The 25,275-nt window shown below is 43.2% G+C and overlaps 1 protein-coding gene across 1 annotated transcript in view; it reads left to right on the top strand.

Annotated features, from left to right (window-relative positions):
* EIF3E (eukaryotic translation initiation factor 3 subunit E) overlaps window positions 1-21,017 on the top strand; it is a 314,034-nt gene extending 293,017 nt beyond the window's left edge. Inside the window, exons 11-13 of the mRNA XM_069220621.1 lie at window positions 8,340-8,442; window positions 16,321-16,455; window positions 20,850-21,017. Of these exons, the coding sequence (XP_069076722.1) occupies window positions 8,340-8,442; window positions 16,321-16,455; window positions 20,850-20,888 (277 nt within the window). The 3' untranslated portion in view covers window positions 20,889-21,017. The remainder of the gene's footprint in view (window positions 1-8,339; window positions 8,443-16,320; window positions 16,456-20,849) is intronic.
* The last annotated feature ends 4,258 nt before the right edge of the window (window positions 21,018-25,275 follow it).

Below are 25,275 nucleotides of genomic sequence, written 5' to 3'. Positions count from 1 at the left end.
TCAGTTAAGTGGTTCAGAACACTTAGGTCCCAAAGGGAAAAGTGGGAGCAGCCAATTGTTAACACAAGTGTTTTCCAACACTTGGTTAAAATCTTTTGTACCTGGTTAGAGACCTAACAGGTTATTTTGTCATTATTCTGTTTCAGATAAGACTTAAGTAATGCCTATTGAAAATTGTTCTTTTCTTGGTCTCTTGACAATCTTGTTGGGATAACCGATTCAGTAACTTTTTTGACAACTCAGACTTGTTATGTCTTATTTAAAATTGCTAGAGCAGTTGCGCCTAATATGCAAAATTGTCAGATAGGTACGTTTTTCCCTCAGGGACCGGTGATAGTAATTAACTTAAATTAATGTAATGTTTTAATAAAATGAATGCTGCATTATTTTATAGAATCGACATTTGTTAAAATATTTAGCAATTAAATAATACATTTTATTTTTAGCTATTTAAAACTAAATTATATTTATGTGTATTCTTAACTGTTTTAAATATTGTAATTTAAGGATGACCTACAGAGTTTTATTTTAAGTCTCTACCTCCGTTGTCTATGGAAAGGTGTTACAGTACCAGTGACTGGCCATGTGTGGTGCTGGACTTCAGCTTCTTTAATACTGTTTAGAGTCCCTTTTCGCCTTTAGTAATTTTAGAAGTGTGTAATATTATTGTGTGGGCGCATGAAGGGAGCTCGAGCGTTACTCGAGTCCCGAACGCACTCGTGGATTGGAAAGACGGTTTAGAAAGTGAGGAGCGGTTAATGAGTGACGGCACCGCTTGAGTAGGTTGATTAAACCACAAAAAGCAAACCTGGTTTTAATGTGGTTTTTACTACATTCTTTTGGCGACGAGGGTTGGCCCCTACTTATCGACCTACCGAGCGGCGTTCTTCAGCAGGCTGATGTCCGACGAAGGCAGGGTGACAAAGGAAGCTGTTTGTCTGGCCTTCCAGGAACAACGCCTTCTTTCAGGAGCAAGAGGCATGGCGTGTTATCTTTCTTGAGAGCTGCTGTGTATATTTTTAAAGGGGAGTGTTTTAAAGGTGAAGTCACTCCTGGAACTACCAGTTTCTGCCTGTGATCTTAAAGGAAAAGTGTAAAGAAATGGCTCCCTGTTGCAGTTACCCCCCACTTTTTGCCTGATACTGATACTGACTTGACTGAGAAGTGTGCTGGGACCCTGCTAACCAGGCCCCAGCACCAGTGTTCTTTCACCTAAAATTGGCACACCCTGGCATCCAGATAAGTCCCTTGTAACTGGTACCAAGGGCCCTGATACCAGGGAAGGTCTCTAAGGGCTGCAGCATATCTTATGCCACCCTGGGGACCCCTCACTCAGCACAGACACACTGCTTGCCAGCTTGTGTGTGCTGATGAGAACAAAACGAGTAAGTCGACATGGCACTCCCCTCAGGGTGCCATGCCAACCTCACACTGCCTATGCAGTATAGATAAGTCACCCCTCTAGTAGGCCTCACAGCCCTAAGGCAGGGTGCACTATACCATAGGTGAGGGCACCAGTGCATGAGCACTATGCCCCTACAGTGTCTAAGCAAAACCTTAGACATTGTAAGTGCAGGGTAGCCATAAGAGTATATGGTCTGGGAGTCTGTCAAAAGTGAACTCCACAGCTCCATAATGGCTACACTGAATACTGGGAAGTTTAGTATCAAACTTCTCAGAATAATAAACCCACACTGATGCCAGTGTTGGATTTATTAAAAAATGCACACAGAGAGCATCTTAGAGATGCCCCCTGTATTTTACCCAATTGTTCAGTGCAGGACTGACTGGTCTGTGCCAGCCTGCTGCTGAGAGACGAGTTTCTGACCTCATGCGGTGAGAGCCTTTGTGCCCTCTGAGGACAAACAAAGCCTGCTCTGGGTGGAGGTGCTTCACACCTCCCCCTGCAGGAACTGTGACACCTAGCAGTGAGCTTCAAAGGCTCAAGCTTCGTGTTACAATGCCCCAGGGCACTCCAGCTAGTGGAGATGCCCGCCCCCTGGACCCAGCCCCCACTTTTGGCGGCAAGTCCAGGAGAGATAATGAGAAAAACAAGGAGGAGTCACTGGCCAGTCAGGACAGCCCCTAAGGTGTCCTGAGCTGAGGTGACTCTGACTTTTAGAAATCCTCCATCTTGTAGAAGGAGGATTCCCCCAATAGGGATAGGAATGTGACCCCCTCCCCTTGGGAGGAGGCACAAAGAGGGTGTAACCACCCTCAGGGCTAGTAGCCATTGCCTACTAACCCCCCAGACCTAAACACGCCCTTAAATTTAGTATTTAAGGGCTCCCCTGAACCTAAGAATTTAGATTCCTGAAACTACAAGAAGAAGAAGACTGCTGAGCTGAAAAACCCCTGCAGAGGAAGAACAGAAGACACCAACTGCTTTGGCCCCAGTCCTACCGGCCTGTCTCCTGCCTTCCAAAGAACCCTGCTCCAGCGACGCTTTCCAAGGGACCAGCGACCTCTGAATCCTCTGAGGACTGCCCTGCTTCAAGAAAGACAAGAAACTCCCGAGGACAGCGGCACTGCTCCAAAAGAACTGCAACTTTGTTTCAAGGAGCAGATTTAAAGACCCCTGCAACTCCCCGCAAGAAGCGTGAGACTTGCAACACTGCACCCGGCGACCCCGACTCGACTGGTGGAGAACCAACACCTCAGGGAGGACCCTCCGGCGACTCCGAGACCGTGAGTAACCAAAGTTGTCCCCCCTGAGCCCCCACAGCGACGCCTGCAGAGGGAATCCCGAGGCTCCCCCTGACCGCGACTGCCTGAACTCCATTTCCCGACGGCTGGAAAAGACCCTGCACCCGCAGCCCCCAGCACCTAAAGGAACAGAACTCCTGTGCAGGAGTGACCCCCAGGAGGCCCTCTCCCTTGCCCAGGTGGTGGCTACCCCGAGGAGCCCCCCCCTTGCCTTCCTGCACCGCTGAAGAGATCCCTTGGTCTCTCATTGAAAACCATTGAAAACCCGATGCGTGTTTGCACACTGCACCCGGCCGCCACCGCGCTGCTGAGGGTGTACTTTTTGTGCTGACTTGTCCGTCCCCCCCCCCCCCCCCCCCCCGGGTGCCCTACAAAACCCCCCTGGTCTGCCCTCCGAAGACACGGGTACTTACCTGCTGGCAGACTGGAACCGGGGCACCCCCTTCTCTCCATTGAAGCCTATGTGTTTTGGGCACCTCTTTGACCTCTGCACCTGACCGGCCCTGTGCTGCTGGTGTGGTAACTTTGGGGTTGCTCTGAACCTCCAACGGTGGGCTACCTTGGACCCAAACCTGAGACTTGTAAGTGATTTACTTACCTGACAAAACTAAGAAAAACTTACCTCCCCCAGGAACTGTGAAAATTGCACTGTGTCCACTTTTAAAACAGCTTATTGTGTTTTATGTAAAAAGTATACATGCTAATGTAATGATTCAAAGTTCCTAAAGTACTTACCTGCAATACCTTTCAAATGAGATATTACATGTAGAAATTGAACCTGTGGTTCTTAAAATAAACTAAGAAAAGATATTTTTCTATAACAAAACCTATTGGCTGGATTTGTCTCTGAGTGTGTGTTCCTCATTTATTGCCTGTGTGCATGTACAACAAATGCTTAACACTACTCCTTTGATAAGCCTACTGCTCGACCACACTACCACAAAATAGAGCATTAGTATTATCTCTTTTTGCCACTATCTTACATCTAAGGGGAACCCTTGGACTCTGTGCATACTATTCCTTACTTTGAAATAGTGCATACAGAGCCAACTTCCTACAAAAAGTCACCCATTAAGCTCCTGCATTTTACAACGAAAAAGGAAAGGAAAAGGAAAAGTAATTGTGAAGCTACCAGTTACCAAGAATTTAAGGGGAAAGCCACCCTAGAAGTTGCTAGTTCTTGCAATTAGCTGCTGGTTTCCTTAAAATTAAGGAAGAAGTCATCTCTAAACTGTTATTGTTGGCGTGAGGGCTCATCTATTTTCGTGAGCAATGGAGCACGTCTCAATTACTGCACCACCTTGTTTTCTTATACATCCAGGTACGCTAGCGATCCAGTGGGAGGACTGGATAGACATGTTTGACAACTATTTGTTGGCGTTGGACAGTGAAGAGTTTTCTCCTGCACGTAAAAAAGCAGTTTTATTGAACTGTCTAGGATCAGAAGCGCAGAGGTTGTTCAAATTTATGCCAGTGGCTACAGACAATGGGGCACGTATTTCAGATGAGTTTAGGGAAGCTAGATTAAGATTGAGCAATAGGTTTGCTAAAGAAACCAATGTGGGTTTAGCAAGGTACAAGTTTTATACCCAACCACAGAGGGTGGGGAGTCTATTGAAGAATTTGTATCCATATTAAGGGAATTGTCAGTTAAATGTCAATTTGGGGAGTTGTGCGACGAGATGATTAGGGATCAACTAATGGTTCAAAGTAAGAGCAGAAAGATTCAAGAAAGGCTGTGGGCTGCTAAAAATCCTTGTTTGAAAGATGCTGTTGACATGGCAAAAGTTGTGGAAAGGTTGTAATTTTGTGTGGTCAAAAGTGCAGCAAGAATGTTTCGATAACATAAAGCAAGAGGTGTGTGCTGCAAAGATTTTAGTACCCTTTGAAACTTCTTCTCCCACTATACTGACTGTGGATGCTAGTGTGTCTTGTGTAGGTGCTGTTCTGTCTCAAGTTCACTGCGGTGAAGAGAGGACGGTAGCTTTTGCTTCGCGCTCTCTCACTGAGAGTGAGAGGAACTACTCAATGATTGAGCGGGAGGCGTTAGCAGCTGCATGGGCTGTAGAGTATTTTAGAACATTCTTGTGGGGTATTTCTTTTAAGTTAAGAACTGATCACAAACCTTTAGTCAAGGTCTTATCAGCAGGTGGTGCGGGTAAGGATTCTGCGAGGTTGGCCAGATTGGCAGCTCGCTTGCAGGAGTATGTATAAAACGTGGAATACATTCAGGGATGGAGGAACATAAAAGCTGATGCTCTCTCACGCATGGCTGTGGATTGGAAGTTGGTTGATGGGGAGGCACAATTGTTGAAGGGAGAAGGAGCGGTGGCATTGATGGAGGACTTGATACAACATGGAGTGGCAGCTTTCTCTAAAGAAGAGTGGTTGCAAGGTTTATGGGATAACTCGGTACTGCAGTGCGTGAGTAAAATGATTGTTGAGGGAGGAAGAAGAGAGAGTGCTGTGGCATTGTCTGTAAGGCCCTACATCAAGGTTCTGGATGAGTTGTCGTTGGGGGACGGAGGTGTAATAATGAGGGGTGACAGATTTGTACCTCCGGAAAAGTTACAAAGAAAAATCATACATTTGGCACATGAAGGGCATTTGGGACAAACACTGACTCAAAGAAGAGTTAAGGAAAACTTTTGGTGGCCAGGGGTCGATTTGCAAACTGCTCAATGGATGGAAGAGTGTGTTCAGTGTAAGGAAGGTGAAAAAAGGTTAAAGCTGGGAAAACAAATCTTGGATGGGACATATTGAGGATCCAGGGGAAGCATGGCACACTATTTGTATGGACTTTGTTGGGCCACTGCCCGGTTTGGGCCACGATAAATTTGCTTTAGTCCTGGTGGACGTGTTTTCTAAGTGGTTGGAGGTTGAGTTTATGAGGGAAGTGGCGACAAGAAGTACTTTTTCGGTATTAAAGGTTTTGTTCCAAAGAGAAGGGTGTCCCCATACACTCATTACTGACAATAGTACACAGTTGATCTCCCTGGAGATGAGTTTCTGTTAACCCATGGTATCACCCATAGGCGTACTGCACTTTACAATCCCCAAGCCAATGCAGGGGAACCAAGATGTTAGTTCTGTTGTGCAAGAGGTGATATGGGCTCATCGCACCACGCAGCTGAGAGATAAGGGTGGAACACCATTTGAGTTCATGAGAGGGCGTAAGGCCAGATCAAAGTTAGTGCCTGGTTGGTTGGAGGGTGATCAAATCAAACCAGGGAATCAAGTGGAGATGTCACAGACAGGCGGTTACTCTGGTATACAAGTTGGTGATTGGGTGAAAGTCAAGGATGGACGTGTGGGTGCAGGTTGGACAAAGTTTTGCGGTCCTTTTGAGGTTAAACACGTAGGAAATTTCAATGTAGTTTTGGCGAATGGCACTAAATGGAACAAAAGGAGAGTGGCCTTATATGAGAGAGGTGGTGGAAGTGCAGGACATATAATCGTTACTAATGGAGATGGAGGTTGCAGTGGGTTTATGCTATCTGAGGGAGGTGTTGAGAGACCGGATGCACCGGATGCTGACACTTCGCATGAGAATAGCATGGAGGTTTTGGAGGGACAAACTAGTGTGGAGAATGAAGAAAATAAGACAGAATTCAAGAAGGGAAGTGGTAGAGTGAGAAGACCTCCTGCTTATCTGAATGACTATGTGAGAGATGGCGGGAAACTGAATTGAAAACTTTTGATTTTAATATTGCCTGAAATGTATTTATCTCTTGAGTTATGCTTAATTCTTATGTTTTTCATTATTTTTTTTTTCTCTAAAGAACTTTGCTTGAAATGTATTCCTCTTAGCTTTTGTCGAGCTGTTGGTTAATTTTTATGTTTCTTGTTTAATCTGAACAGTTTATGATTTTGTTTTTAATATGTGGTTATTATTGTATTCTTGTTAAAGAAAAAAAAATGTGATGACGGAGGGGGATGTGTAATATTATTGTGTGGGCGCGTGAAGGGAGCTCGAGCGTTACTCGAGTCCCGAACGTGCTCGTGGAGCAGAAAGACGGTTTAGAAAGTGAGGAGTGGTTAATGAGGGTGACGGCACCGCTTGAGTAGGTCGATTAAACCACGCTTCAACAAAAGCAAACCTGGTTTTAATGTGGTTTTTACTACAAAGTGCAGTTTATTAGCTTGTGAATAGTCATATGGATGGGTGCTTGTCCCTGCCTAAACCCACCCTTACTCCTCCCTAAACTGCAAACATTTATTAGTAAAGTGTGCCCCTTTTTGCAGCCGCTCCCCCAGTCCCTTCCACAGTAGTAAATTTGTATATGTAAGAGTCTCCCCATAGAAAAGATGGGACAGATTTGAGATTTACACTCGTAGGTTTGTGAATAGCACTTTGTAGTACTTTAGTAGTACTAAACGTACTGCACATTGCAGCTTGTAAATAGGCCCCACGGTATTGCATTTCTGGATGGCCTGGTTGTCATGAATGATGATGTTTCAGGTGATGTTTAAGCACGTGTATGTAATTCTCTAGAAACTGTCCTTATTTGTGGGCATTACAGGAAGGTTGTGTGGAAGGGTTTTATTTTAACATACGGGCATGGCAGTAGACTTTCACCTTGCTTTTTAGTTGTTTAAATTGAAGCTTCACTTTTAAAAATTTTAAATGTGGTCAATATTTAAATGCTTACTTGTCTTATTTAGTAAGAAGCTAGGATTTAATGCTGGCTCAACATCTGTATATTTCATCTTAAAACAAAGTGCTCAAAATACAGAATTTTGTAGTTGCTTTTTCGGAATGTAGAAAATGCACAGCTCGTAGCACGAGTTCGCTTAGCTGTTTTAATGCAGTTGTTTGTTAAAAAACACTCCATGTGATTATATTAGCGAGAGGCAGCAACCAATAGATTGTATTGCTCAGGTCCAAGGCTGCAGGTAGCCCCAGACCTTTGTCGGGATGTTGGTAGAAGCAAAAGGAGCAGAACCCCCCCAGGCAATGTAGGGAGTTTATCAGAAAGCCACGGGAAAGACCAGCTGCAAAACGTTGCTTTCTCGGTGGAATTCCGTTGTTTCAGCAAATTGAAGTGCTTGTTTTATCGTCTACGCTTGTTTTTATTTGGGTACGATATGTAGAGTGCCAAGTAGAGGAAACACACGGAGAAATACTCGCAAATGGTGCAGGCGTTTATAGAAGTTTATTCTGAATAAGAAGTAAGGAAGGGAGGGAGAGAGAGCGAGAGAGAGATCAAGTGATGGCGTTCAAAAGTAGCTGTCTGCTGTTGGCAAAGCAAGTGTCCAGCACATCAAAGCAAACATCCAGCTGATCACGATTTCCAGGATAATTGAGTCATTGGAGCTTCTTCCCTGAACCAATTATCTGAGCCGAGGCAGTGCACGCAATCCTCACTATAGACGCCACTTGTACCATCTTGTCTTGGTTTCTGCCTTGGCTCGGATAACTCCCTGATGCAGTATGAGTGTTGGTTGAGAATTCTCGTGCTTTTCAAAGTAGCCCATATCTGCAAATTCAATAATTGGGAAATGCGAGTAAGCCAAGTTGTTTCCTTTCCGTGTTTAACAACACTTAGCATCAAACAGTGGAACTACGCTTCTTGTGCAGACTGACCAAAGTTAAACCTTTTCACAGCGAATGTTCTCTTCTATTCCTAAAGTATGCTTGCAGATAAATTGAATATGACTCCAGATGATGCTGAAAGGTGGATTGTCAATCTCATCAGAAATGCAAGACTGGACGCCAAAATAGACTCAAAACTGGTAAGGTTTATTGGGCTGACCTCGGTGTTTGATCACATAGGTCCCTTTTTAAATGTTGTCTTTATTATCCTGTGAATATGTATGTGTGAAAGTCAAATTATGACCAAATATTTCGGCTTACTTTTTTACTCCTATTTTTCAAAGATAGTTCATAGTGAATAGTTCAAACATGAAATAAACAGTGCGTCGTGGGTGGTTCTTCTATGCACTGGCCACACATTTATAAAACATGTTTAAGAAAAGTACCTTCATACATGGGACCTTATCACAAATTTAACCTAATGTTAATTATTCTGCATGTGACCTCGCAATCCATTCTTTCTAAATATTTGAATTGTTTTGCCAGCTTTCTTATTGTATTTGATTTTGGTTTCCCCATAATCTCCCTCAAGTCCCATCTGTTTCTGGCATGGTGCACGATGTCCCTACCTGTGCACATTCTTCAAATGATTCGGATTTTATTGTAGCTTTCAAGTATGGTTCCCCGGTTATTTATGTGAATGCTGTGTTTTCATTATGGTTACTTTTTATTAAATCAACTTAATTCGGCAAAGCAGTGACTAAGTGATGAAAATATTTGTACTCCGTCCCGTCTTTCTTAGATGTTCCTTATTTGTAATGTTTCTAATTTTCCAGACATTGTAACGCAAACCTTTTTACAACTCACTACTGATAATACAAGAAAGATGTTAGACATTTATCTTGTAGCACAGACTGTTGCTCTTTTTCGATTAGACAGATACTTAAGTTATTATAAGTTTATTACCTAAGCTTCTGAAAACTGCAGTTTTAGTACCGTTTTAAACCCTTGAACATACAGCCTTTTTAGCCTCCAATTTTCTTTGTTTTTTCCCTTCCATAGCAGAATAATATTTTAAGAGACTTTAACATTGATGGATAAATACTTTAGTTGCTCATAGGATTGATGTGAATACTGTTCAGGTGTGTGTAGTAAATGCATTTAGTGGTAGAATCAGCCATTCCATTAAAAGGTGTGTTACCACAAACCAGACCCATGGGAGTTAGAACCCTACTCAGCAATTGTACTCTCTAGTGCAAAAGGTGCTATATTTAGGACCGGGGTAAATGCTAGCAAAGAAATATGGTCATAGGGGAGAATTTGGGTGATAAAGTGGAGACTAGTAACAGAAAAAACAGGTGGTGGTGGTGTTGGAGGAGAGCAAACAGTTAATTACTGTCACCCTCATTTTAGGCTTTATACCATTTTCCATTAGATTTCAGTGATTGGGTCAAGTTAAAAAGGAAAATAATGACCCAACAGTGGTTACTTAATGTTGAATTTGTTGTAATCAAGCAAAGTTCATTGGGCGGGAGAAAGTGCTTCTCAAAGTTTTGGGCGAGTATGAGAACAAGATTGGGAAACTGTTACTTATTGAATGAAGTGCTTTTCGAAAACAAAGCAGGTCTGAATTGCAGAGCAGTGTTTTACTTCTAGATATGATTAGTTTTGGTGGATACTTTGTACTGCAGATTCTTCACTTTTAGAATATGCACCAGATGAAATCTGGAAATTTTGATAAGTGATACTGTGTGCTGCTAGGTGCCACTTTGTGTATCTAGAGCTCAGTACATTCTTGTCATTTACTTCAACTATTCTTTTCAAGTGTGCAAGGAAACAATGTCCCCATCGAAGACTGCATGGTTCAAACTGTGTTGTGATAGACCTTCATGAGATTTGCCAGTGGTGCTGGGGCTTGTGGCATGATTCCCAAGATGTGCAAAGAATATACCTGTATGCACTCAAATGCGATTTAGGATCGTGAAGCAAAGCTGTATGTCCTCACAAACACAGAAAAAAAGTCTAACTTTGCATAAGTCCCCCTCTACGTCGATGGTGCTGATGCTTCCCGCTCTTCCGGCTGCTCCTCCAAAAGGGCCTGTTAGCTATTAAGATTGTCAGTTCGGTCAAAGTCTTCAGAAGAAATGCAGGAAGTCTAAGCGGGACTGCGCCCCATCTTGCCAGTCTCTCTTCTAAGAAGTCAGGAGCGAGTGTCAAGGTGCCGAACTCTGTCCTGATCCCCACTTGCAGATCTGATTCTTCAACTGGTCCCTTTGCCCCACAGATTTGTGCCAATGCTGATGCTGGTGTAGGTGACCATGCTCTTTGCCCAAACCTGCCTCTGGATCCAGCAGACTCCAGTGCAGACTTTCATACTGACTTCAAGACCGGCGTCAGTCTTCTCCTACTGATGCTTGTTCCGACATCACAGATGCCAGAGGGATGAGCCTTACGGATGTCTGGCTTCAAGCCGAATCTGCTTTAGCCCAGACCGACGTTCCTTAATTCCACTCCAGCACACTGGCCCAGTACACTGTCATTCTCACAACTCTTCCTCTTCCCTGAAGCCTCCCTCAGAGCTTCATCACCTTTTCGGATTCGATTCTGATAAGCCTGACCATGATGACTGAGACAATAGGAATAATTTACAAACACACCATGAGAATGCCATTTACATGGACTTGCCAAAGGCCAGTGGACTGGATACCTACCCAGACAAAGGGTTGGTGTTGCCAGCTGTACTCCTACAGCAGAGAACATATCTTTTACTGTGGTGATTAGACATGCAGCTGAAGTCCTGGACTTAAAACTCCCCTCCATGGAAGCGTTAACCAATGTACTGACTGAACCTTTGCCCCCAGGGCCAACTTTACCTAAGGCCTTATTCACATTTAATGAAACCCTGACTTGACACCCTCATGGGTACCAGGGTACTCACCAGTGAACAGATAAGTGACCAAGGCACCTTCGGATGGCTTCAGGTAACATGGACTTCTTTACTCTTCACCCGACTCCTGAGGTTTTGGTGGTCCAGCCTTCCACCAGTCGTCCCCTCCAAACAGACAACCATAATGGATTGATGTATTTGAAAAACCGATGTTTCAGACTGTGCGGCATTGTATTCTGTCAGCTTGGTCTGCCTGTTAAGCCATTTCACGCATGGCCTTTGGGATGTGGCAGTTCCAGAGGAGTTACAAGCCTCTTTGATTCAAACCATTCAGAATGGCGCATATCGTTTGGGTTGTCCTGGACATTGCAGTCTCCTTGGGACATGTAGTGGATACTAGTGTGGTACTCTGCTCCACACGTGGATGAAATAATCCGGCTTTTCAGGGGATGAGCAGGATTCTTGAAAGGATATGACTTTTCAATGGGGCCTACCTTTTTGGCCAGCAGGGCTGATTCTACCCTCAAATGCTTTAAGAAAAAGAGTGCGTTCCTTGGGTCCTTCTGCCTCCGACTGACAGTTTTCCTAGCAGTTCTTACTCTTTCAAAGCTATATCCGGGGGCTGGTATATAGGCACCACCAAGCCCACAGTATATATCCTTTTTTTTAATTAATTTATTTATGTATTTATTTTTTTATTGGCTACCTGAGAAACAAATTCATTACAGTAATTACATCTATACTTTCCTTCAAACAATGGGTTTGGCTCACCATTCACCTAGCTGGCCATATTCAAGACATAGTTATTGTGATAGACTAGTTTGTTCTTGTTTTCCTCTCCCTCCTTATCAATTAACTTCCGGTGACTTTTTTAGAGCATTTTTTTCAATCTTTTCCTATGGCTTTCAAGGTAGCTATATGTTGTAAATTGGAAGCCAATGTTTTGCCAACCCGGAGAGTAACACTAAAACGTATCTATTGTGTGTGTGTATAGACAGTGATCAGCCATATTGCCCACCACAAGCTTTAACTCTTGCATCACACGCTGCACTCAACACCTTGTTACCCAGATGAATTAGAAACAGGAGAGTTCTGTATCATGAAATGTGAAAGAACATGGCACAAGGATTATTGCCCCGCCTCTTAGCTGAGGAATGGCAACTGCATAATAGCACTAAGACACGGATGGCTTTCAGAGGGCATACGTTCCAACTTCAAATCATTCTGTATTTGCCAAAAACTCTTTTGTATAAATCATTGCCCAGATCTCTGAGATCATCCTTAACTGGGGTTTTAATGTTCTAAAGATTTGTTCAGATCTTTTGCGTGACAGGTCTTTTATACCTCGCTGCCGACACGAAAGTTCTCTATTCTATCAGCCTTGCATTCGGAGCCAATTCATGTACTTTAGTAAAAAGCTGAAAAACAACTTTTTCCAAAGACTTAATTGCTTTTGATTAGCTTTTTTTTCATAGCGCCAGGACACCTCATTTTGGGGGTAAAAGCACCCTTTATAAATATTGTTTGTTTCATCATATTGCAGGGTAGTTACCACAAGAAAGTATGGGGTTCACCGGTAGGTGTAGAGCTCAGCATACAGGAGACTGTCTGTGGGCTCTTGGACCTCGTTGGGTTCAAAGAATGCGTGGTGTGGGTGTAGTGGTAAGTCGGGGGGGGAATTCCTTTTACGGACTAGGTAGTCTCACACACTATATAGTGTCATGCTTCAACATTTGACCACCTAGCCCCACCCAGGTAGGATAATACCACCTGGGCGGACTCAACCTCGCCGTTAAAAGAACGGGAGGGAGTGCGTAAATAAATTTTGTCTGGAGATAATGGGATCCAGTTAAACTACTGGGATATAAAAGCACCTAGGCAGTCACCTGTGTGCAGTCTACACTTTAATGGTGGTAACTGCTGGTGCGGCTAAAAACGGGACAGGACAACACCGTGAGAACAAGGACTCACTGGGTCACCTCACTAAAAGTTGGCTGACATGTTTCTGCCCTCTACTGGGAGCCGTGGACGGTCTCTGGTCATTCTTCAGGGCATAGGATCCTAACCATCATGCAAAATGCAGATAGATCAGACTCCCCTCTAAAAACCTGGGGTGGGGGAAAGAAACAACAAATTATTATCGTGCGTTGATAGAACGGGCCTACCTTGTGCAAGGAACTACCTTGCGGAGGCCCTAATGAGAGAGGCAACTTGCCTCAGTTTCCAGGAGGGGGAGTGTCCCCTTATTGTCACACTTGCATCAGAGGATGCGCTCGCTGTGCGCCTATCCCGACCCAATAATATTTTGTTGTTACTTCCCCCACCCCCGGTTTTTAGAGGGAGTCTGATCTATCTGCATTTTGCATGATGGTTAGGGATCCTATGCCCTGAAGAATGCCCGAGACTGTCCATGGCTCCCAGTAGAGGGCAGAAACATGTCGGGCAACTTTTAGTGAGGTGACCCAGTGAGTCCTTGTTCTCACCGTGGTGTCCCGTCCCGTTTTTAGCTGCACCAGCAGTTACCACCATTAAAGTGTAGACTGCACACAGGTGACTGCCTAGGTGCTTTTATATCCCCGTAGTTTTAACTGGATCCCATTATCTCCAGACAAAATGTATTTACGCACTCCCTCCCGTTCTTTTAACGGCGAGGTTGAGTCCTCCCAGGTGGTATTATCCTACCTGGGTGGGGCTAGGTGGTCAAATGATTCATGACACTATATAGTGTTAGACCACCTAGTCCGTAAAAGGAATTCCCTTACCCCCACCCCGACTTACCACTACACCCACACCACGCATTCTTTGGACCCAGCGAGGTCGAAGAGCCCACACAGTCTCCCGTATACTGAGCTCTACACCTACCGGTGAACCCCATACTTTCTTGTGGTAACTAGTGTTTAGTTGAGGGATCTAGTATGGGTTGTTTGCCACTTAATATATATTCCTGATCTCCCCCACCACTCTTTTAGTGTGATTGTGTCATCATATTGCAGTACATTGTCCTCAGTGATTGGAAAGTGCTTAGCTCTCAGACTGCATACCAATCATTCTGCTTTGTACTTCAAGCCTAAAAGTGCTTCAGTGGAGCCAGATTTGCTTCCTAAGAACTGCAGGCCTTGACAACTGCCTGAAGGCAATGTGGCCACGTCCCTCGAATTGTTGATGGCAGCGAATGAAGCTTGTTCTGCTTCTCTTAGGTTAGATTTGGCCTCATCCCATTTATCGTCTAGAACCATGTCACAGTAGAAAGCTGTCTGCCTATATTCTGCAGGCAGGCCTACCCAGAATTGGCTGCTTTCATGTACATGGCTGTCAGTAACCCGAGGCACACGTCACAAAATTGTCCTACCTACACCACGTCCTCAGTAATAATGAAGACTCTCCAAGCTAGGGTTCTGCGCCAAGGTCATTGCTCCATCCTTGTTCCATCTCTGGCTGAGCAGCATCAAGAAAAATCCTTCAGTTAGTTAATTAGGGTAGCAGCTCTAAATCTGCTCAAGAACTGACCTCCCGATCAGGACTTTGTTTTTCTCACGCTGTTAAACTAGACTCAGAAATATCTGCTGTGGAAATGTGGCCTAACTCTGAAACCTCTGCCTGTGCGCAGAAGCCCAAACACTGCGGAAAGGATGGTATGTGGAACATCAGAAAAGGCATTAACGAATGTCCGCACTACAGCTTTCCTCGGACAATAGCTGTTGCCTGTGTAACAACACACAGAAGAGATGCGCAAGACTTGCAGAGTTAGTTCATACAAGCCTTCTCGTACCCATCCAAGTCATTAGCCCTCTTGGAAGTACTGTCATGGTCTGAATTTCTGAAAACTGTTGGTTGCTCTTCTCTTAGGCCTTTGGCTCAACTTAAATATATGGATAGACCCTTGTCTGGATTGGTGTTTTTTCACCCTCTTACAGGCGAGAAAATGCAATCTGTGACACATAAGGCTGAAAATGCTGAGACCAAAGATACAAATATAAGGTTCCAAGCCCTTGGTAGCTGTACCACGTTTGGCAACAGCAGTGGATTCACAGCAGAATCCTTATTCCACAGGAAAGGCTCATTCTGGGGTCAGGTAGTGAATTCTATGCTTCTTTTCCTCTAACCGTTAACTCGTACGGTTCTTTGGTGAGGAACTGCCATATAGAAGCAAAGAGCGTACCCGTGCTTATCGAAGCAGCCTCCTCCAGTGGCCCCTCGTCTTTAGTTCTTAAATCTTAGTGTTTTAGTTACCATGTTGGGAAAAGCATAATGGTTAGGAATGTCTGGATTGGCACAGTCCTGTTTGCAGAACTTGTGCATATAATCACTGCACACGATCAAGCTTCCTACATAGAAGATAACAAATGCTGTGTCTAATAATGACGAGACTACTTTGCTATGATTTAATGATGCTTGCACAGCCTTTCCCTGTACTTAGTTGGAAAGCATTTGTAAATCTGAGGGCATCATGGTGCCTACCATGCAATTCTAAAAACCAAGTCAAAGCGTCATGCATCTCTGAGACTTTGACGTGTGTGCTGCAAGCAAAAACACCGTAAGTTTCCCTTGTGTCTTGTTGCCATCTTCGGCTTGTCGCTCCAGTTAGCCAAGAAAACATTCATTGCTGGCTTTATATCAGTTATTGGTTTTGAAAACATGAAATTAAGAGCATTGACTGTGTATGGAAAAGCCATTGTTAAATTTTTCCACATCCTTCCTTTGGCTGCAGTCTCATTCACGTCCATCACTCCTTGTTAATGCAGATAAACCTGTTAAGGTGATCTGTAGGCTTTGTTTACTGAAGTTCAGACCTAGAATTTTTGGAGCTCCGCATTCACACTTTTTTTTTATTTTTTTTAATTGAGCAAGTAAGTTCCCAAATTCTGTGATACCTCCCAGTTGGCACTACTGGGTTGTTTTGCCATTGTGCCCAATATCGTCCTTCCAGAGACACCACTCTTTTCTGTCCTCCGCTGTATATGACCAGCATCTTTAGAAATATCTTGTATATTGGGAGAACAGGCTCCTTACATTGCATATCTGTGCACAGTATTTGCTTTATATTCTGATGTAAAAGACACGTTAGACCAACTTTTTAGTTGTTTCGTTTGTTGCTTTGACTGTTTACACCTACACTTTCTTATGTTTTTTCACTGTTTATTCATTATCTTTGTTGAAATGTAACTATTTTTTTTTAATCACCCTCTTCTAGGGCCATGTAGTGATGGGGAATAATGCAATATCTCCGTACCAGCAAGTGATTGAGAAAACAAAAAGCCTGTCTTTCCGCAGTCAGATGCTGGCTATGAATATTGAGAAGAAAGTAAGCCAAAATATTCGAGCTGAGGTGAGATTAGGCACATTTCCTTTAAATACATCTCTGAAATGTATGCGCAGCGGTATCAATAGATGCGAGTTACATGACAAGTTCTTTACTTTTTCTTAAGGTCTCTTTGTAAGTTACTGACAATTCACCTTACTCTATTTACTGGGGTGTACAATTACTTCACTGCTCCATTGGTTCTCGTATATTGTCATTGTTTTAACATGATTTTTATTTTATTGGGGTATTTATAGAGCTTGGACATGCCTCATAGGAAAAGACAACACTGTGCGTAGCACTAAACTTGTGGCCTGCATGCAGGGATTTTTACAAAGCATGTGAAGTGTGTATTTCATTGGGAGCGAGGAGGTGGACATCCAGCCCTAGGGTGTTATGTTCAGTTCTTAGAATATTTAACAATGTCAGTCTTGGCTTAAAACTTTGACAGCTTAGATAATCTCACCTCAAAACTGCCTTGCTATCCAGACTAAGTGTAACACGTAATAGCCTAGCACCACAACTGTATAATAAAACATAATGAAGTTCAACTTCCACACCAGTTTAAGAAAAATCACAAAACTTGTAGCTTAAAAACATAAAGGAAGAAAAAACGGGGATAAAATATTATGGAAATTGAACACTATAAACCAACATTAAAGAGAACAAAAGTTAAAATTAATGGAAAAAAATAGTCACCAGAAACAAAATACTCAGTTAAGGTGGTCATGGATTGCCAATGGAAAAAATGTCAGTAATGAAAATATCAACAGTACATTAATAATAATATATATGGAATGTTAACATCACAATTGAACCTTTTTTACACTGAATTTGTACAGAAAATCTAATGGTGAAAATGAATAAGTTCCTTTCACGGTGTAGACTAGTATTGTTGCACTTCTCTTTTAAACATTGTTAGTTATGATACTTGAGCAAGAAAAGCAATCCCTGTTTGGTAAAAGCAGAACAATTATGGACCAAAAGTAAATAGTCAGAACCCGTCTTCATACTACATCCAATTCAGGCTCCAGGAAGCCTCAGTTAAATAATACAAGCACCAGGTAAAAAACACTGCTTGATGAACCTCTGGGTTGCATCTGTGTTTGAGATCTAGTAGTGGTTGTGGTTGATTGAATGTGTGCTTTCACAAATTGGATTCAGTCATACAGTATTTGAAGCTTCAAGCACTAAAGTTAGTAGCAATATTTGAAAGCAGGCAACCACGCATGGCCTTTTCTTGGGATTCCAGACAGTCACTGATTAACTGGCACAACATGATGTAGCTACTATACTTTACCACTGTTGTCCCAGTGCCGCAATAGTGGTGCATTCCATTTTGGCAGCTGAGTTATTGGCTTTAGTCTTTGTAGCAAGGATGAGCAGTCAAAATTTAGTCTAAGGCAGAGATACTCAGTGTATGGCCTGGGTGTGGCTTGCAACCATCCTGACCTTTATATGCTGCCCACTGGTTGACAGCTGTAGTAGACTGCTGTATACTTGATTTAGCAGTAACATTTAGAAATTGTTTGGACTGGGAAGAATTTACTAAGGAATAGAAGTATAAATGATGACCTGCCCCACTTATTATTATAAACACTTACAATTTTAAGTACATTAACATGCAGAAACATTCCCCTTAGTACAACAGCTATGTAGCTGCATTGAGAGGCATTTGAGTTAGTTTTCAAACGTGAACCTAGAAACATAAATGGTCCCGCCTGCCCTGACGACAATACACTGAATGAAAAAACTCAGTTACTGTGTTATACCTGCAGATTCCACTTTGTTGTAGCGATTATCGGTAATGGATCTTTTGATAACTGGTGTTCAATGAGACCTACTTAAAATCATTGGAAATTGTACCCCACTTTTTTGTGAAAAATGGCTTTTAAGATTAGCCCCCTTTTTGGCCTTATCCTTTTTTACATTTTAGAACTCCCAAAAGAATTAAATGTTAACCTTAGGAATTATCCCTAAATTACTTAGTGCAAGTCTACAGCAAGAGTCCAAACAGGGTCAAAGCCAGACTGTAATGTCGCATAGGTTGGATACAAGGATCAGCCTTTCTGAACTGTTATTGAATGCTGCATGTACCTCAGCCGTATCCACTGTAACATTTACCATGTACCAAGGAAGTCTCTTCAGAAGATTTGAAATATATCCTTGGGCCTTCTCCTTTGAGTTGCAACTGTGACCTATGTGCTGGGAAAATGTTTATTTCATAAGTTGCCCCCTATTGCTAATGGTTACGTTTTTCATAATATCAGTTCCCATCCTCCTTCTGTGTAACGCTGCAGTGACTGTGGGCACTCTTATGTTTTTGACTTTCTGGTAATAGCAGTGACCAAGTTAGTCTCCAGTCGAACGCCTACTTTCTGACTTAAAACATTTATGGGGGAAAAGTGTCTGCCAATGAGTTGACAGTGCAAGCTGGGTCTGAAGCAGTGCCTGAAAGTGGAAACGCTTTGAGAGGGTAAAGACCATGGTCAGGAAGGCATCTACATCGACTGGTTGCTGCTTTGTGTCGGTACTGATGAAGCCTTCTATGTTCAGACATAGAGGCATTTCTGGAATTTAGAGCTTCGGATGGTGCAAGCCAACAAGCTGAAGCCCACTGGTGATTCAACGGATGCAGCTTCAATGTTCTCGGATGCCTCTCCAGGCAGAAAGTTGGTAGTTTTGCAGTTTTGGGGACAAGAGGAGTGCACTCCCAACAGCAGGCAAAGATCAAAGACCTGGGTGGTGAGCACCACCTGGGGGCTAAGACTGTCAAATAGAGACCAGCAGTGGTGTCCAGGACATGTCTAGTTGTTAATGGTCTGTTGAGCAGTTGCAGGGAAAGGGCTCTGGAAGCTTGTTCTCTCTCTAGCTCAAGGAAGTCAGTCATATGACCTTTGTAGTCACTTTTAGGGTCCTAGCTTCAAGGGAAGCAGATCCAGTATTCCTTCAGGTTCTTCAGACAGCAGAGCACTGCTTCTGATTCTCCACAGATCCAGGAGGGTTCTCGTGGTGCCACATGTATGCCCAGTGCCAGCCTGTGGTTCAGGGAAAATCTTGGCCACTCCCTATCCAATAGGATATACGTTCCCTGGAGTGACAAAATCCACGTTTGCAGCACTTAGGTGTGTTTTACAGTAAGCTATCCCATAGTATTCCTCTTTTCATAAAACCTTTCTTCCCCTGTCCAGAGCTTCGTGTCCACTCAAAGCTGTGGTTATCAAATGGGAAAACCCTCACTTGTGGACACTCCAAACCAGTTCTGGGGCAACGTCCCCTCACACTTGATTTTGAGCTAAGCTGGCTAGCAAGACAAAAGGGAAGCAGGGCCGAGTGAGAGCTACAGCTGCCAGTGACAGGGTAGGCATCCTCTAAAGCTCAGGAAGGGGCTGTGAGCAAACCTTAGGCCATCCTGCTCAAGGAATAAAAACGACTTTTAATACCCTAACCCTTTGTCCACTGTCTGGAAGCGGCCCATATCTCACCACACAGGAGCCATTAAGTGACGCTGGCAGAAAGGCCCATTTGACTTAGGTAGGAAAATTGCAACTTTCTAAAAGTGTAATTCTTTTTAAATAGTAATATAAAATATCACTTGATCATTAAGTTGTATTTTTGGTTACTATTAAAATGGGCGGTTAGATGATTTTTCTAGCAGCTCCCAAACTGAACTTAGGCACTGTTCTAGTTTAACCCAGTGTTTTCCTATAGTAGAGGCCAGGCAGGCCGCTGTAAAAAAGGACTTTGAAGATTTGTACTGCCAACATATGTAAAACATTAAATTATACGTGTCCTACTTTTCTAAATGTCATGCACCCTGCCATATGGGCATTTAGGGCGTACTATTGGTGTGACGTTTAGGAATTAAAAAAGTTGTATACCTGGAAAATGTTATTTTCCCTGGTTGAAATTGTAGTTTGAAGCTGCATAACCAGGCTGCAGGGGCAGGCCTGGAGACCTGTTTTATCATGCTACTTTGCTGGATGATGCAATGCGTGCTGCTGCCCACGAGTAATATTTAATTTACTGGCTCTGCATATGTGTAGCACCATATACTAGGGTTTCATAAGTAAATTAGATGTACACATTAGGAATGTGACAGTTTTATCATATCTGAAGGGAGACACGAGCACTTTACTAATGGTTAGCAGGAGTAATAAGCTCTGAGTTCTATGGCCAAAAACAGGTTCGGGAATAGAATGCATGAAATCTGGGGGGAAATACCATTCACAAAATGGTAATTTTCAATACATTTGTAGGAAGGGTGTGTCAGAAAAACTGTAACCAAATTCATAATGCAAACTAACCAAATTCAGAATGCACACCATAACATGATAGTTTGTTTGATAACTTTCAGAAATTCAAGTAGTGAGTTATTTTTCCAATTTATAATACTTGGCAATTTTGTATTTTTTCTTTAGGCACCACACTGGGCTGCTGAGTCTTCTGGATTCTACTAAGATATTAATGAAAAATCCCAACTGATCATTCACATCATGAACATTTATGTACTGTTTTACTGACAGACAATGCAAAAAATGTGCTTGAAAGTACATAATTTGAATAAATATGGATGGATTTCCTTTTTAGTTGTTTGTTTGGCAGTCAATTTAAATGTTGTATCTGTTTCAGCGTGGGTTTGTGTGTCGGTATAGCATACTTGATAAATGCAGTGTAAGAAACTAAAATAACATTTACTTAAGACAGTAGGAAAGGCCTCTTGATTGCAGTGTACTCGAATTTCTTTCAGCAGCAAATGTGACCTATCACATCAGTCTTTACATCGGTTTAAACTAGTTTTTAACCATCTCTAAGTTCAGCAACCTACAATACTTCAAGTGTAACAATGAATACAATACCGAACTGTAGCAAACGCCGACAGGTTGATTGATCCAGTCTTAACATAAAAGCAAGTGTCACATTGACTGCAATAGATATCAAAATGACTATCACTACAGCTCGTAAGCATAATCAAAATAATTCCAAGAGCACTCAGTGTGTTAATAGAAGGTATCTGAGTGCATTATTTTCTGAGTGTATAGGGCCTTGTAAAAACGGTTTATTATGGCAGCACATTACATTCTCTGGGCGGATAAAGCATTAGAAATAAAATGTGCGCCCTTCTGAGTGTTTTTAGTAGGTCGGTATTTTAAATGGGTGTTGTGTTGAAAAAGCATATTAACGTGAGTGAACCCACACAGTTTGTAACTGGTAGTATTTCTAGTAATTTACCAGTTGGCGAGAACAAAAATCTTTAAAGCGTGGTTCACTGAACAGAATATTTTAAAGGGGCCTTTTCTAGAAGAAGTGCTGTGAATCTAAAAAAAAAAAAAAAAATCTTAGTGACTAAGGGTATTCTATTTTCCTTGACAACTGCTCCTCAAGACTAGTTCTTGCTGCAAGATTATTTGGTACAATCAGCATTTTAAGTCTGCATCTCGAGTCAGGCACATTCTCATGGCATCTCATTACATTCAGTCCTTGGTGGTGCTAGACTACAAGAAAACCAGATTCTCATTTGTACAGTTGACTGTTGTCCATCCAGAACAATTGTCATTTCCAGACTGCTTGTCATTGAAACTCCATTATGGTGGATACTTCTAAATGCAGATTTTTTCAACTTTGAGACTATCTGTAGGCACCAGACTGGACCTGGAGAATTTTTCATCTATGCTCCATGTGGAATATTTGGTATTGTGGCTCAGCTGTGATTCTGCTGCCCAGGAAGGGACAGAGCGTAGCTGGAAATCAGTGACACCTTTGCACGCTGACATTTTCCTTTCTTTCTGCACCCTCATGGAGCTTTGCTCGTAACATTGTTTTTTCAGCAACTCCACAATGTACCTTTGGCAGTATTCCAAGGAAGAAGTGTTCTCAGAAAACAGAAGGGTTAAAGCTGTGCTGTGGCTGCAGGAGCAGATGCCTATCATGCACAATGTGGCTCTAGTGCTTGGGCTCCAGTCACAACTCTAAGTTGTGTGATAAATTTGCCGTTGAGCACAAGAAGGCAGTCTGGTAAGTGGGGCTATTAAGAAGAGATTATGGTCAAAATGCAGGGGTCTCCAAGTCATGGCGTTGCTTGTGATCTCAATCAAGAAGCCAAACTTCCTCAAAGTATTTCACTAACTCAGTTTTAAAATGCACCATAAGCACACAAAAATAAGCGTGTCCTGATACCTTCCCACCACCCGAAATCATGCACAAATGCATCATTCAAGAGAGCATGCTGTCTAGTGTCTTCCAATCTGGTCCTGTAGGTTGTCCATGGTGCCCTGAATTTCCTGAGGTGACATCAACACTACGGCAAATAGAGGACTTCAAGGAAACCATGCTGCAACCCTTTCAGGTGTTCCCGGGTCCCTCTGGTGTGTGTTTTAGTTCCTAGGGATCTGCAGGTTGCTTCAGTTGGACTTCTGCCAGTGAGCCCTCCCTTGGTCCCAACTGACACTTTGGAGCCTGTTCCCTTAACAGTGTTGGTTCAGGCATCCGCCCTAGCTACTGTGTCCATGCATGTCCGATACTTAGCAGTGCTGATGCTGACTCCACCAGTGCCCTTCCTGGTGTTGAATCCAGTATTTGAACACTAGAGCGTAGTTGCCTGCTCCGGGCTTTTGCTGCATTGTGCAATTTCAAAAGCACATGTAGTCAGAATGCAACCAGACACACTAATCCTTGGCCTCTGCACCAATACTATCCGAGCCTAGAGTCCTTACTAGGATCTCAGTCAGTTCAGCGTATGCAAAATGTTCTCCACTACTCAGATGATAAGCAGGCAAATAAACTGCTTCCCCATCTATACTGATGATGAGCTACGTCTGGATTTCCAGAATGCCAGGCAGCTAGATACCTTGCTAGAAACTGAGCTGGAGTTGTCACCTGTACCTCCAATTTATGAAATGGTATCTTTTGCAGTAGTGCAACAGAAATGCTAGTCTCAAAGAATTAGTCCCCTACTCTTTCAGCTAAGACTCTTATAGCTGAGATCCTTCAACCATCTTCTACCTTTTCACAGCTATTCTTGCTATTCAACAAGGCTCTTGCAAACACTGATGATCCAAGCTGTGCTCTGGCCTTTAAGTCAATCAACACATGGTCATGCGACAAAGACTGGCCCCGGTCATCATGATCTTCTGACAAGTCATAGATGCTTTAAATTCTGGGGGTACAGGCTCAGTCTTTTCTAGTGCCTTTTCGACCAACAATCCCAATGGAATAGTTGAAACTTGTTTATGCCATGGAAATTAAATTATTCTCCTCGTCTAATTTAGCCTTATGATCTTTGAATAAGGATTCCTTCTCGGCAGGTGTGCACATGCTTTATGGGCCGTGGCCATTGCAATATTGTTGGTTGTCCCGGATGACCTCAAAGCCTCGTTTGCCCAAACGATGCATGATAGCAGGGATGCAATGAAGTATGTCTTGCTTGCTTGCTTGGGCACCTCAGACTGTGTTGGAAGAGCATTTGCTCCAGTGTTGTGGTTAGAAGGCTCACCGGATGAGAGAAGCCGGGTGTTACAATATGGACAGTGTCTGTTGATGGCTCCTAAATGTTTGGAGAGAAGGCCAGTTTGATTGATTTGAGACCAGTAGAGTCACAGCACGATCTTTGTCTGCCTCCAGGCAGTTCCCCCAACAATACAGAAAACGTAGAGGTTATTCCAGAGTCTTGTTTACAGACAACCCAGTGCTCCCAACATGTGCAGTAGCAGCAGATCCACGTCTTTCAGGACGGAGGTCATTGCTGAGGCTCTTGCAGATCACACTGGTAGGGACAGTTCTTTAACTTTTCCTCCCCTTTTACAGCAGGTACCAAGAGCTTTAACTTGCCCTCCGTGTCCCCATACTTAGTAGCAGGAAGGAGGGTATGGCACTACTTCCCCACCCACCCTCTCTCCCCGCCCACATGAGTTCATCAAATCAAACAGATGTGTTTTGCAAATATTTCAGTGCTGCTGTGCTCTGCCTTTTCTTTTGCTCCTCTAGTCCCAGCCCCATCAGAGTGGCTCTCAGCGAGGACCATTCTGCAGTCTTGCTGCAATAAGTCAGCTTGATGGACAAGGATGCCATTGAGCCAGGTGCCTGATTTGAATAAAAGGGATGAATGCTAGTGCTGTTCGCGCTACTTCCTCGTACCGAAGAAAGCCGGAGGCCTCTGGACTATAGTGGATCTCCACCCACTAAACTCCTTTTTGAGGAAAGACTAATTCAAAATAATCACCCTGTCTCATTTGTCCTACAAAGCCAAGTGTCATCTGCAGTTCTTAGGGAGTGGTAGAAATTAAATGATTTGGAGCTTTGAGTGATCTATGACTCACCCATTTAGTTTATGCTACTGCATGGCCCGAGGGGCAACACAATGTGTTATTGCAACAAGCAGGGTGGAGTGGGGTCCAGGTTCCTTTACTGGGGCCCTTCGTCTCTGGATGTGGCTAGAGTGGCATAACATCTTTCTGGTAGCCAACCATCGAGCAGGATCTCTGAATGCTAGAGCAGATGAGATGAACAGATGTTAGGTGGTGGATCTTGCGTGGCAACTTCATCCCGAGGTGGCAAGGAACATCTTTGATCAGTGGGAAATGCCCTGGTTAGGTATATTCCGCACTGTTGACTGCTCTGTCATCCGTATTACACATTGGAATTTTTGCCACGAAAGTCACTGGAAGCATCATTACAGCTGTGATGGAAAATGGGCCACCAGTACGTGCTCCCTCCACTACCTCTCATTCCTAGAGTTATGAATAAAATCAAGACTGACCATGCCCAAATCCTTTTAATTTTCTCAGACTGGACCAAGAGATTTTACCCAGAGCTACTGATGAATCTGCCTTCCAATCTGGCTACCATTTC

This window comes from Pleurodeles waltl, chromosome 2_2 (genome assembly GCF_031143425.1).
Source record: "Pleurodeles waltl isolate 20211129_DDA chromosome 2_2, aPleWal1.hap1.20221129, whole genome shotgun sequence".
NCBI classification, from domain to species: Eukaryota; Metazoa; Chordata; class Amphibia; order Caudata; family Salamandridae; genus Pleurodeles; species Pleurodeles waltl.
This window is presented reverse-complemented; position numbering and strand designations above follow the sequence as displayed.